Below are 12,483 nucleotides of genomic sequence, written 5' to 3'. Positions count from 1 at the left end.
GGACCTAATATTACAAAATTCGACTAGTGATTTTTTCATCCAGCCTTTTGATTATTAGAGACATTGATCCTAAATTTGATTAAATAAATTTCTTTAATATACTTGAGATCTAATATCACAAAAAATAGTTAAATCAAAGTGAATTGTTTGCATTGAACTATTTGGTTTGTAAGAGAAATAATAATGTCATTGATCTTGATTGAGTTCTAATGTTACAAAATAGATAAATGAATGGAAACACATCTTAAGTCCTTGTACTTTGATAGTTTATTTCACTAGGTCCTTATACATAGTTTTCGTTTTAGTAAGTCCTTGTACTTTTATATTCGATATATTACAATCCTTATTTGACGGAACCGTTAACTTTCCGTTATAAAATAACACATTATATATTAATTATTTGAATATATTCCACCTAATATTCTAGTTTGAAAATATGAACATGACATAAAAAAAATCTGTTTTGCCATTTTACCTAAATGAATTAGTGGTTTATTTTCATCTAATCTTTCATTTAATAGAGAAATCTGAAAGATATTTCATTTTTTTTATGTGCTTGATAACTAATATTGCAAAATTTTAATTTGTGATTTATTCTCATTCAACGTTTTAATTTTTATTAGAAAAATCTTAGTGACATTAGTGTTTGATTAAATGATATGAGTGTTTGAATGTGCTTAAGATATAATAAAGATTGCTAATTTACTTTATTCTAGTATCACAATAAATAAATAGATCAAATTATTTATTATTCTCATCAAACTATTTAATCTGTAAAAGAAATTTTATTACATTAGTATTTTAGATTTAATGTTGAAAAGTAAATAGATCAATATTGGTTTGTAAGAGAAATACTAGTGACATTAGTCTTGATTAAGATCTAATGTCGCAAAACAAATAAATCAATTAATGATTTGATCATGTTATTTTTAATATGCTTTAATATTGCAAAATTCAATTAGTGATTTAATATCATTCATTGTCTGATGATTAAAAAAAACCTTTCATATATTGTAGTATTAGAGATCCTGATCACAAGAAATTAATAGATCAAACAGTAAATTATTCTCATCGAACCATTTTGTCAATAAAAGAAATCATATGACATTAGTGTTTGATTAAATAAATTTTAATGTACTTGAGATTTAATGTTAAGATTTAACGTTACAAAGTAAATAGATCAATTAATGAATTATTCTCATTCAACTCATTGGTTTTTAAGATAAATACTAATGACATTAATCTTCATTGAGATCTAATATTGCCGAAAACAGATAGATCAATTAGTGATTTGATTAAATGATTTTTTAATGTGCTTGGGACCTAATATTACAAAATTCGACTAGTGATTTATTTTCATCCAGCCTTTTGATTATTAGAGACATTGATCCTAAATTTGATTAAATAAATTTTTTTAATATACTTGAGATCTAATATCACAAAAAATAGTTAAATCAAAGTGAATTGTTTGCATTGAACTATTTGGTTTGTAAGAGAAAAATAATGTCATTGATCTTGATTGAGTTCTAATGTTACAAAATAGATAAATGAATGGAAACACATCTTAAGTCCTTGTACTTTGATAGTTTATTTCACTAGGTCCTTATACATAGTTTTCGTTTTAGTAAGTCCTTGTACTTTTATATTCGATATATTACAATCCTTATTTGACGGAACCGTTAACTTTTCCGTTATAAAATAACACATTATATATTAATTATTTGAATATATTCCACCTAATATTCTAGTTTGAAAATATGAACATGACATAAAAAAAATCTGTTTTGCCATTTTACCTAAATGAATTAGTGGTTTATTTTCATCTAATCTTTCATTTAATAGAGAATCTGAAAGATATTTCATTTTTTTTATGTGCTTGATAACTAATATTGCAAAATTTTAATTTGTGATTTATTCTCATTCAACGTTTTAATTTTTATTAGAAAAATCTTAGTGACATTAGTGTTTGATTAAATGATATGAGTGTTTGAATGTGCTTAAGATATAATATTATAAACTAGTAATTTTTTATCATCTAACTTTTTATTAATTCTCATCCAAAATTCCTAACTTATTTATTTATTTATTTATTTATTTATTAATATATGAATATTTTCTATAAAAAAATTAACAACGGTTGTTTCACATTTTTGTGGGTTGGTAGAAGAGTCGGAAATTCTCATTTTTTAACTTGTATTAGAGTATTAGAATACGAAGATGAATATTTCCTCCCATTGCTAATATGAGCAAATTTTCTCCACATTGCCATACGGTGGTAAATTGACAAAGGTATGTTATGGAATAACACTAATATTATTTAAAAATATTATAGTCATACTAAAATTTGTGTAATAGTTTTTGCTTTTGTTGGAACTATAAAACTTAATTAATGTACTGATTTTAATTCAAATTTGAAAAAGTAAGAATAGAGGGAATTGTGAGTCAAAAATATAAAATATAGATTGAGGGTTAATAAAGACTTTTTAATTTATCCACTAACTATAACTAATATTTTAATATATAATTAATATATAAATTTACTAATATTTCCTTGTGTGGTTGACCATAAGTGGTTGTTTAGCATCACTCAGGAGGGAAATGACTCCACTAATATGAATCGTACTAAAATGACAAAATGACTTCATTACTATTGAACGAATGGAGTAATTAAATTCTAAAAAATATGTTATTTATTGGTTTATTACTCCCTCCTTCCGACATAAATAGGTTGAATTTCATTTCTCGTGCGTTCCATAGAAATAGTTTATATCTATTTATGGAAACCTTTTCTTCCTTTTTATTTGATCATTTATAGACCTCATCATCCACTATAATATTTCAATTAGTATTTTTTTCATTTTCTACTTTACCAATAACGCATTAAAACATGGAGCGTATTATAGCATCCACTACACAAAAGTAATTCAACGCAATATAAGAGTACTTCATAAACAAGTTTCTTCATTTCAAACTACGTTTGATGAACACCAATATTCATTATGAGGTTAATTATGTGTAAAGTAGATAGAATTGAAATGAGTGAAATAATAGCACATATTCAGTACAAACAGCATGCATAATAGTGTATTATTATGAAACTATAATCTATAGAACAAAATAAATGAAGCAAAGTTCAAACATGAAGAATGAAATTGTTCAGAACAGGATACAAGGCACGAGCAAAGGATTGATCAGAGAACTCAATCCCATGAAACCCTCCCTCTCTAAAATCTTCCACAACCATCACACCTTTCTCTTTCAACAATTTGGCCAACTCCATTTGACGATCAATCAAGAGATCACCTTCATAGCCAGTCACCAAAATCCTCCACCCCTCACTCACAATCTTATCCACCTCCATCAATCCCTTACAAGGATTCGAGAATTCGTGGTCACGATTAACCCCAATCGGCAGCGCCATATCCCACAGTGTATCAGTCAAATATAACGGGATTATCTCATTCTCCGCCAGCCGAATCTCCGACGCCGTCCGCTCCACCCCGCCAAAGAATGGCTGGTGCAGGATCAGCCCTCGGATCCTCACCGGCGCCACCTCCTCCACGCGCTGCGACACCTGCAGTCCCACGTGCAGCGCTATGTTACCGCCTGCGCTGCTGCCCATGATGTAGCAGTTGGAGAAGTCGGCATGGTCGGTGAGCCACTCGTCGCCGGATTCGACCCACCGCAGCGCCTCCATGCAGTCGTCGTAGGCGGCAGGGAGGCGGTGCTCCGGCGCGTTGCGGTAGTCGACCGACACCATCAGCGCGTGGAGGTGGAGGGCGATCTCGGAGCAGAAGCTGTGGAAGAAGGATGAGGCTGCGCTGGCCACGGTGAAGCCTCCGCCGTGGAAGAAGACTATGAGGGGAAGCTTGGCGGAGGATTGAATTTGGGATCGGGGGAGATAGAGGCGGGCCCAAGTGTTGTTTGGTGGATTGATAGGGACGTCCTTGGTGAGGATGGGAACTGAGATAGGTGGATCGGGGCAGGCCGGCGTCTCATCAACTATTGGGCGGATGCGTGTGAAGGAACCGTCGGAGTTTTTCCTGATGCCCAGACCGGCGTAGGGATCGGAAATGGCTTGCGTTTCTGACATTGTTACTTTGTTGGAGCTCTCAGATGAAATATATAAAGTACATGTGAATCATCCTGCACTGCACAGCCGTTTGTGCAATTAATTGGTTTTATATAATAATCTTATAATTTCGCTTAGCATTCTAATGCTGAAGTTTTACCCCACCGGTCATAACTCATAACCAAACAATTTTGAAATTTCTAAATACTTAATAAACGGTTGAAGTCAGAAATTCTAAAGGCATTGAAGTTCAATCAGATAATTAGTCCAACATCAGAAGGTAGCTAACAGCCTAACGCGATGCTTAGATGTTAAAAAGTCAATAAATTAGGTACCCAAGTCAATAAATTACCCAACATTTTTTTTTAATTTTTGCTTTGTAATTTTGGAATGATCTTCTTTAGCCCTTACAAGACTAATGCATTTGAAGACCAAATCATTGGAAATTCAGGATGAGAAGGGGCTGAATTTTAAATCTGAAACTGCACAATAAAGCAACAATGGCTGCCAACTAGTTTGTGGAAGAAGAAATTAAAGTCAGTCAAAATGTAAATAACTAGAGTATATTATTATTATAAGAGATAAACATATATATTGGGTGTTGGTATTGGGCTTTTAAAGTGAGAGTATTACTGTGTTGATACTGTTAGGCCGCTAATGTGTAACTGTATAAGTACGAGTGGAGTAACTTTTAACAGAGATCTTGAATAAATAGAAGTGTATATTGGGGGCTTTTTTAAATCCTTTAAACATGAGTAGTATCTGTTTTAAAAGAGAACTATAGCTCTAATAGAAGTTACTAATAATTATATTTAAGTGACTTCTACTTCCATTTTTAAAAAATCCTATTTATTTGGTAATTTTCAATTGAGAAAGTTTGTTGGTAATTTTAGTTTTTATATTTAGTCTTTCTTTTTAATATAGACAATTGTTCATATATACTTGATAAAATTGAAGTATTGTTAGTGGATAATAAGTCTTCTCATATAAAATATTTCCTAAAATAGAAACTTTCTATTTTTAAAGAATTGATCAAAATGAAAATATTTTTTTATTTTCAAAGACGAATGGTGCACGCAATATATATATACAGCCCCTACCAAAAATATTTTCTGCGTCCGCCCCTGCATGAGAGCACAAAAATATAGAATGCAACAACAGTTTAATAGTTCGTACTATTGGAAGAGTTAAGCTTCAAGACTTGCATGAGGGCAATGCTCACGTGGACTATGCTCATGTTGAATCATGCATGACTAGGAATGAGAGTGCACGAGAAAAGAATCAGCATAAGAACACCAGATCCTCACCACTGCCAGCTACAGCCAACAAGGCATTGAGGGACCACTCTTGTACATTCAAAGACGTGTTGCTTAAAGGATTAAAGCATGCAGTTGTTAGGATCAGCCTTGTTGTTTAGTGTGTTAGTCATAACTGAATGTTGAGTCTAGATGGTTCCACAGCTTGTATATATACTGCCTTTGTAAGCTTGAAGATACATCAATGAAAACTTAGCCGTTGTCTTCCCTCATTCTATTTGCAGTAATATTCAAGTTCACTTTCTTCAATATGCTTTCGTGTGTTTTCTTTCACGTACAAGAAAAAAGTGACTAGCATGAAAAAGTTATACGCACGGACACAGAAACAAGATGATAGAATGATTGGATCTGCAAATCATTATTTGAAGATTAAGGTACAGATCATACTTTTGGGTGTTGATTCTGGTCTGTATGTTAAGAAGAGAACCCACTAAAGCTAATCTCCATGCCTCTTCCACCAATCCCTGCGATCAGACATTTGAACCCACAATCTTCTAGCTCTCTAATTACTTTGTCAACCACCGTTGCTGCTAATACTAGGTCATCTAGTCATGGAATTCACTTTTTCACATCGAACACATGTCAAACAAAAATAGGAAAAAACTCTGGATGGTATAGCACATAAAGATGGTGAACAATATAGCTGATCAAACAATGAAAAAGAATAGCACAAGCAAAAAGGATACGGGTAGGTAGTAGTGTGAGAACACAGCCTCCTCCACCAGCTCCAGTTAGTTTAGTGGCTAGCTTGTATTTTAAAGTAGTTTTGATCACAGTCTCAATGCTGCTATGGCTGACCCCATGCACTGGAGTAATCCCTGATTCATCTCCATCAGTTCTCCTAGTTTTTCCTCTTTCTCAGTTATAGCAAGATCATCAGACACTGGTGACTGGATGATGCCAACCACCTCATTGCTGATCGAATCAACAGCTTTAAAAACAGAGGTCATGGCACTTCCATGCCTCGCTGTCCTTTCTGACACACCAGCCACCAATGCTCTTGTATTTCTTCCAACTTTCGTGTTAGTAACGAGCATCTTCAAAGGCATATTCGTTTTGATATGTGTGAGTTCGCCAGACCTAAATGTTACTATGTTCCCTGTAATAGATTTTGTCAGCTGAAATAGTCCAAGAAAAATTTCCCAATGTAGCAAGTATTTCCCGTACTTCAAAACCACTATGAGGTTCTTAAGTTCCTTGCAATATGTAGTCGTAAACTTCACATTGTTTGGATGTTTACCTAATAAGGAAGCATATCTCATATACAATCAGATGCTACAAGTCTTTTTTTTAGCCATGAAAACATGTGTAACAAATAAATCATCCATTCATTTGACTTCTATGCATGCCAGTTTCAATCCTTTTGAAGTTCAAATATTAAAAAACTACTCCCTCGTCCCAAGTAGTTGAGTCATATTCCTTTTTAGGTTGTCCCTAGGAAGTTGAATCATTTCCTTTTTTGGCAAAAACTTTATCCTCTCTCATACTTTCCTCTCTCTTCATCTCTCTTACTTGTTTTCCTCTCTTACTTTACTCTTTCCACTTTAACCTTTAACACATCAATTTCTTAAATCTTGTGCCAAAAAGAAATGCTCCAACTACCTTGGGATGGAGGGAGTATCACATATCCCATACTTAATACTTCAGATAGTGGTTTCGCCATTTATTATACTCCCTCCGTGCCACCATAAGCGATTTGCATTCCGTTTTGGGATGTCTCACTTAAAATGAGTCATTTCCCCTTTTAGAAAAAAATACTAACACATTTCTTCTTTCTTACTTTATTCTATCTTCACTTTTCTACTTTATATTCTGTCATACTTACTCTCTCTCCACTTAACTCTTTAAATATCATTCTCTTAAATCTCATGCCCAAAAGAAAAGTCTTGCTTGTGGCGGGACTGAGGGAGTATACATATATCACAATAAACATTTCAAGCAGTTTGATTGAATACATAAGACACTCATCATATTCTGTACCTAAGACAACAGTCAATCAATTGCTTCATCAATACCAAGTTCTTTACCATCTTAGTGCTTAAGGGGTTACAAAGATTGAGGATATCAAAGGAGAATGTTTACATACCAAAGGTGCTTACTGTATTGTCTATACCAGATGGCCTCCCATGGATCATCTTTTCACCTTCAAATGCCCATTTGTTTACCAGAACTAGTTCACTCTCCCCAAATGTTTGCCAACCTTGATGGCTAAAATCAAGTTTTGAAGAATCAGATAGTGAAAGAAGGGCAGCAGACAGTGCAACACAAAGGGCAGCAGATGAACCCATGCCAGAACCTAATGGTAGCTCAGAAGTCACAGCAACTTTAGCTGGCTTATCACTGATAACGAAAAAAAAATGCAAGAAAATTAGATGCAGCAAATTCATGCTTAGAATAAGTATTAGAAACATTATAGAGCGCATTTGCACACCCATGAATTGATGTATATAGCCAAAGGAAAGCTGAAATTCCTGAAGCAAGTCCAAGCTTAGCATCTGCTAAATTTAGTTCTTCAACTAATGAAGCAATTGCTTTTGAGGTCTCTAATGAACACGATGAAGGCGAGGAAGCAGACTTGATGCCCAGTTCAGGCAGAACTTCCTTAAGCTTTCGAACTGGCCAAGAAAATTCCATGTCCACATCCTTGAGCTGGAGTTTTAGTGCATCGTCATTATCTACAATAAGTATTTAAAAAGTGAGAGAGGGAAAACATAAAAACTACTAGCATATAGTTATATCATCAAAATAGAACAACAGGTAAGCTGTTTATGGTACTATATCAAGATCCTGGATTCCATAATGGTGATAGATATCTTTCAGCTATATCGATCGTGTACTTCCTCCGTGAATCAATATATTCATAAGGAACAGACCGAACTTCAGATATACAGTTCATCAACTGATTGATTAGGAATTAGAACTTTAATCATAAATAAACGAGGAAGCTCCAAACGAAGCTTAATGTAGATTGTAAAATTGATCATGTATAGCAACTAAGCACTGAGCTAATTTCCCCCAGTTACGGCACACAGCGCATGAGTTTAACGAAATAATTAAATTAAAAACGAAGGAAAATCAATCCGAAACGAACAATTAATAAACATTGGAAGAAGTAAATTAAAGTACCGTGTGGAGTGGGGAAGCGAAGGGAGACATAAGTGTAGAGATCGATGGCGGCGGCGACGGCGGTGGATCCGTGAACAACGGCGTGCTCGCCGGCGAGAATGATTTTCCCAGGCGCTCTGGCTCTGACCTCCATGGTCATGGGGCTCTTTTAGGATGAATCACCTCACCTCACCTAGAGATTTACAATATTTAGCAGCAATGTGTGTGTGAATCAGTGAATGGCGGGCGGGCTGACAATGGCGGAGAATTCCAAAAGCGTAGGGTGTCTGTCAACTTTGAATGAGACCCCTTTTAGGGTAGGTGGGGTTTGCTCTCACTTTATCAGGCGATCAATACCTTAATCTCATTTCCACACATCTTGAATCACATTTTTCGCATGAATCACACCCATACCATAACAGGAGGATCTCCCACTCATAACTCATTTTGGCATTTTGCACTTCTAATCAAATTACAATTTCATTTTTGCATTATCTTTTTAATCTATTCTAAGTACTAGTATGGAGTATTATACAAAATTTCATATTAATAAATTAAAATTGAAACTTCTAAAATTACTATATAAAAATGGAAGGAGTAATTTAAAATCTCAAATTATTTTGCTTGTAAGTAGAAAAAACATCCGTTTCTTATTCAATCATATCTAATCATTTAGTGTACTCGGCAAGTTGAGGGTCTGGTGCATATCATGTGCTTGGAAACCGCCGGAGGGGAGGGGGAGGAAGAAAGTGCAGGTTTTGGTCCATCACGCCATTCAAATTGGTGGATGATATGCCCCGGCCTTAGAGAGTATTGGCTGGAGGTGGAGACTTTGCTTCTCTTCGTGCCACTATAAACCTTGTTATCATCACAAATTTGGGGTGGTTCCAATCTACTGCTCAGATCAGAACCACATCCGTTCATCGTTGAAAAAAACCTCATTTTCCTATTGACAGATATCATCCTAACTACGGTCGTTGTCCCACATTTTTTCTACAGATTGATAATGATGATACAAATTTGGAGACATCTTTCTGCACTCAGAGCCCAATGCTTGTGCATATGATTTTAATCAACTCAAATGCCAACTTTTGCTTCATCTCTATGTACTTTGAGGCAACTTTCTCCTAAAATAAATATAATCCTTTGGTTACTGTCAAAGATTTGAGGCAATATGACCTCGTCTTAAAATAAAAAACGTTAAAATTTCTTGAATGCATCGGGTAAGATGTATGATAAAATTGAATGAGAATCACACATGTATTTATAGATAGAAATTGGATTTAATTAAAATATGAACCACATGTATTTATAGATAGAAATTGGATTTAATTAAAATATGAACCCGCACACTGCACACAGGTGGATCAATTTTAAACTGACGACATCTATAGTTACCGGTCGATTAGAAAAATGAGATGAATTGCTAATTAATGAACATAATTTTTATTTAAATCCCAATATTTATTACCACAGCTAGGGCTAGGAAAATTTACCGAAATACCGCACTTACCGTACCGAAAAAATACCGAAAATACTGAATTTTCGGTATACCGTACTTTTCGGTACGGTATCATACCGCACGGTACGGTACGGTATGACCATTTCGCTGCGGTATACCGTATCGTGCCAACCCTCCACGGCTATTTTGTTCCCAAATAGCACACTTGAATTGAACGAGTGTGCGAATGTCCACACTTTGATTAGTAATTAGCTTGTAATAAATGATTTTAACAACTTTGTCGGCTTCACCAAAATTTAGAACTAATAAGGCCCTACTTTATATAATAGAATGGAATGGGAGAATGAAATGACATTCTTACCTCCATTCCATTCATTTATTTGGTAAATTTTTTTTCTTAAGAATCACCATTCCATTCCATATAGGAATAGTCATTATATCCATTTAGCTAAGGAATGGTCATTCCATTCCATTTCATTTTCCTTTCTTCTTATTTTAAATTTTAACAAAATTATATAAATATTATTTTATATTATATTTAAATTTAATATCATCACAATTTAATAATAAAATTAAAATTTTTAATAATTGAAAAAAAAACACACACACCACCACCACCACCAGCACACACACGCACACACACACCACCACCACCACACAAGCACACACACACTAACACATATGCACACACACACACCACCATCACACGCACACTCACACATATGCACACACACACCACCACCACCACCACACACACACTAACACATATGCGCACGCACAGACACCCCCACCACACACACACACACGCACCGTAACACATGCACACACACACTACCACCACATATGCACACACACGACTAGTGACGGAACTAGAAAATTAACTAAGTCGGGGCTGAATTTTTTTTTAAATAAGAATATTAAAATATTTAATTTTACATGTAATGTCTGTTCAACGTTTACGACACATTAGATGACAACTATTTTTCACGAGTCGTCATGTCATGAAATGATCGAAGAATAGTCTCATTTGCAATTTTTTTGAAAAATTCTATAACTAAGATATCATTCATCCATTCTGACTCTCATGCAATTCGCAAAAATTTCTTAATAAGTTTCATTAAATCATCTGCAATTAAATCATTCCTATAATAAAATATCGATACATAACTATAAATCAATAATAAGAAGATTTCTTAGTGTTAGCTATAGATTAATTCAGACACGAATAAATGTACTAACTACTACTTGCACAATATAAATAAATTTATATTGATTATAATTTAAATTTAAAACTACCAAGTGGTTCAAATCCAAATACCAATAAAAATAAGCAATGAGGCAAATAAAATATACTCTATAAAACACATGAGACGTAATGCACTAAACTATTACTGCAAATAAGATTATTTTATTTAAAAAAATTACTTTTATATTTCTGTCAAATATTCAATTACATGCCATGATACGAATTACGGTGATACCCATCGATTCTTAATTGAATCAGCGAACTGTGCTGCTGCAAGCCTGCAACTCTCCGGCAAGGGGCAACCGTGCGTTGTGCGTAACTCGTAAAGTATCTAAGCGTGAACCTGTCAGGCTAATTATGTCAAGGACTAAAGGCAACATTAGTTTATTATAGCCCAATAGAAAAAACATAAAAAAACAGCCCAACTATAAAATATTTGGCCCAAACCTGATAAGCCCAAATTGTCTTCTTCTTCCTAAATCCTAATTCAGTTTTCAATTTCAAAAAGCGGCACTGCGGTTGGAGTGGGTTGGAGTGCAGGGCTGCTCTGGGGCGGAGAATACTCGGAGGATGGCTGTATAAGGTGGGGTCGGGTCTAGTACCGGCCAAGCCCCCGCTGGCAAGGGGGCTTGGCCCTATGTGGTTCCGTCTCTGCACACAACATAGAGTAGTCAACTGGATTGGGCCAGCCCGGCCCACCAGTGAAACGAAGCGGGCCTAGGCTGGGCTCACTAGTTGAGATGGGCTCCAGTTGGGCCATTTTGTAAACCCAGGTCTGGCCCAACCCAGACCCGGGACCGGCCCCGGCCCAGGCCCATCAGAGGTCCACATTCTATAATTAGTGTTTTTTTAATATAATTAGGTGATCAATCACTAATAATAGTATATTTATCTATTTATGCATGTCATCTTGTGCACGAGGCATGTTAATTTTCTCTATATCATTTCAATATTTTGGATATCTCCGAATGGACTCAAATAGTAATAGTTTAATATCAACATAAGTTTTCAACTAAATCATGAATGAAACATTCAATCTTGATTACATCTAATTTTTTTTAATATAATTTTTTATATCCAAGATGTAAAAAAGATGATTTTGAAGTTTAACTTTAAGAAAATTATATATTCAAACCATAATATATAATGATAATTATAGAATTCTTTAAATTTGTTAGTTAGTTGATATACTTGTAGCTTTAAAAATACAACATCAACCCATATGTCATCATCTACTAACAAAACTAACAATATTGGTTATTCCTTTAGTTATACACTTACT

At 34.5% G+C, this 12,483-nt stretch overlaps 1 protein-coding gene, 1 non-coding gene and 1 pseudogene across 2 annotated transcripts; all 3 read right to left on the bottom strand.

Annotated features, from left to right (window-relative positions):
* Positions 1-2,996: 2,996 nt before the first annotated feature.
* On the bottom strand, positions 2,997-4,226 carry LOC121791731 (carboxylesterase 1-like). The gene has a single exon (XM_042189587.1). It carries the CDS (start codon positions 4,091-4,093, stop codon positions 3,134-3,136), a length of 960 nt encoding a protein of 319 aa, XP_042045521.1. The 5' UTR covers positions 4,094-4,226; the 3' UTR covers positions 2,997-3,133.
* Positions 4,227-5,573: 1,347 nt separating this feature from the next.
* LOC121791730 lies at positions 5,574-8,866 on the bottom strand (annotated as a pseudogene).
* Positions 8,867-12,076: 3,210 nt separating this feature from the next.
* On the bottom strand, positions 12,077-12,175 carry LOC121791733. The gene has a single exon (XR_006048710.1). It is a non-coding gene; the product is annotated as a U6 spliceosomal RNA (small nuclear RNA).
* Positions 12,176-12,483: the final 308 nt, after the last annotated feature.

The sequence above is a fragment of the Salvia splendens genome, unplaced genomic scaffold (genome assembly GCF_004379255.2).
Source record: "Salvia splendens isolate huo1 unplaced genomic scaffold, SspV2 ctg888, whole genome shotgun sequence".
Taxonomy (NCBI): domain Eukaryota; kingdom Viridiplantae; phylum Streptophyta; class Magnoliopsida; order Lamiales; family Lamiaceae; genus Salvia; species Salvia splendens.
This window is presented reverse-complemented; position numbering and strand designations above follow the sequence as displayed.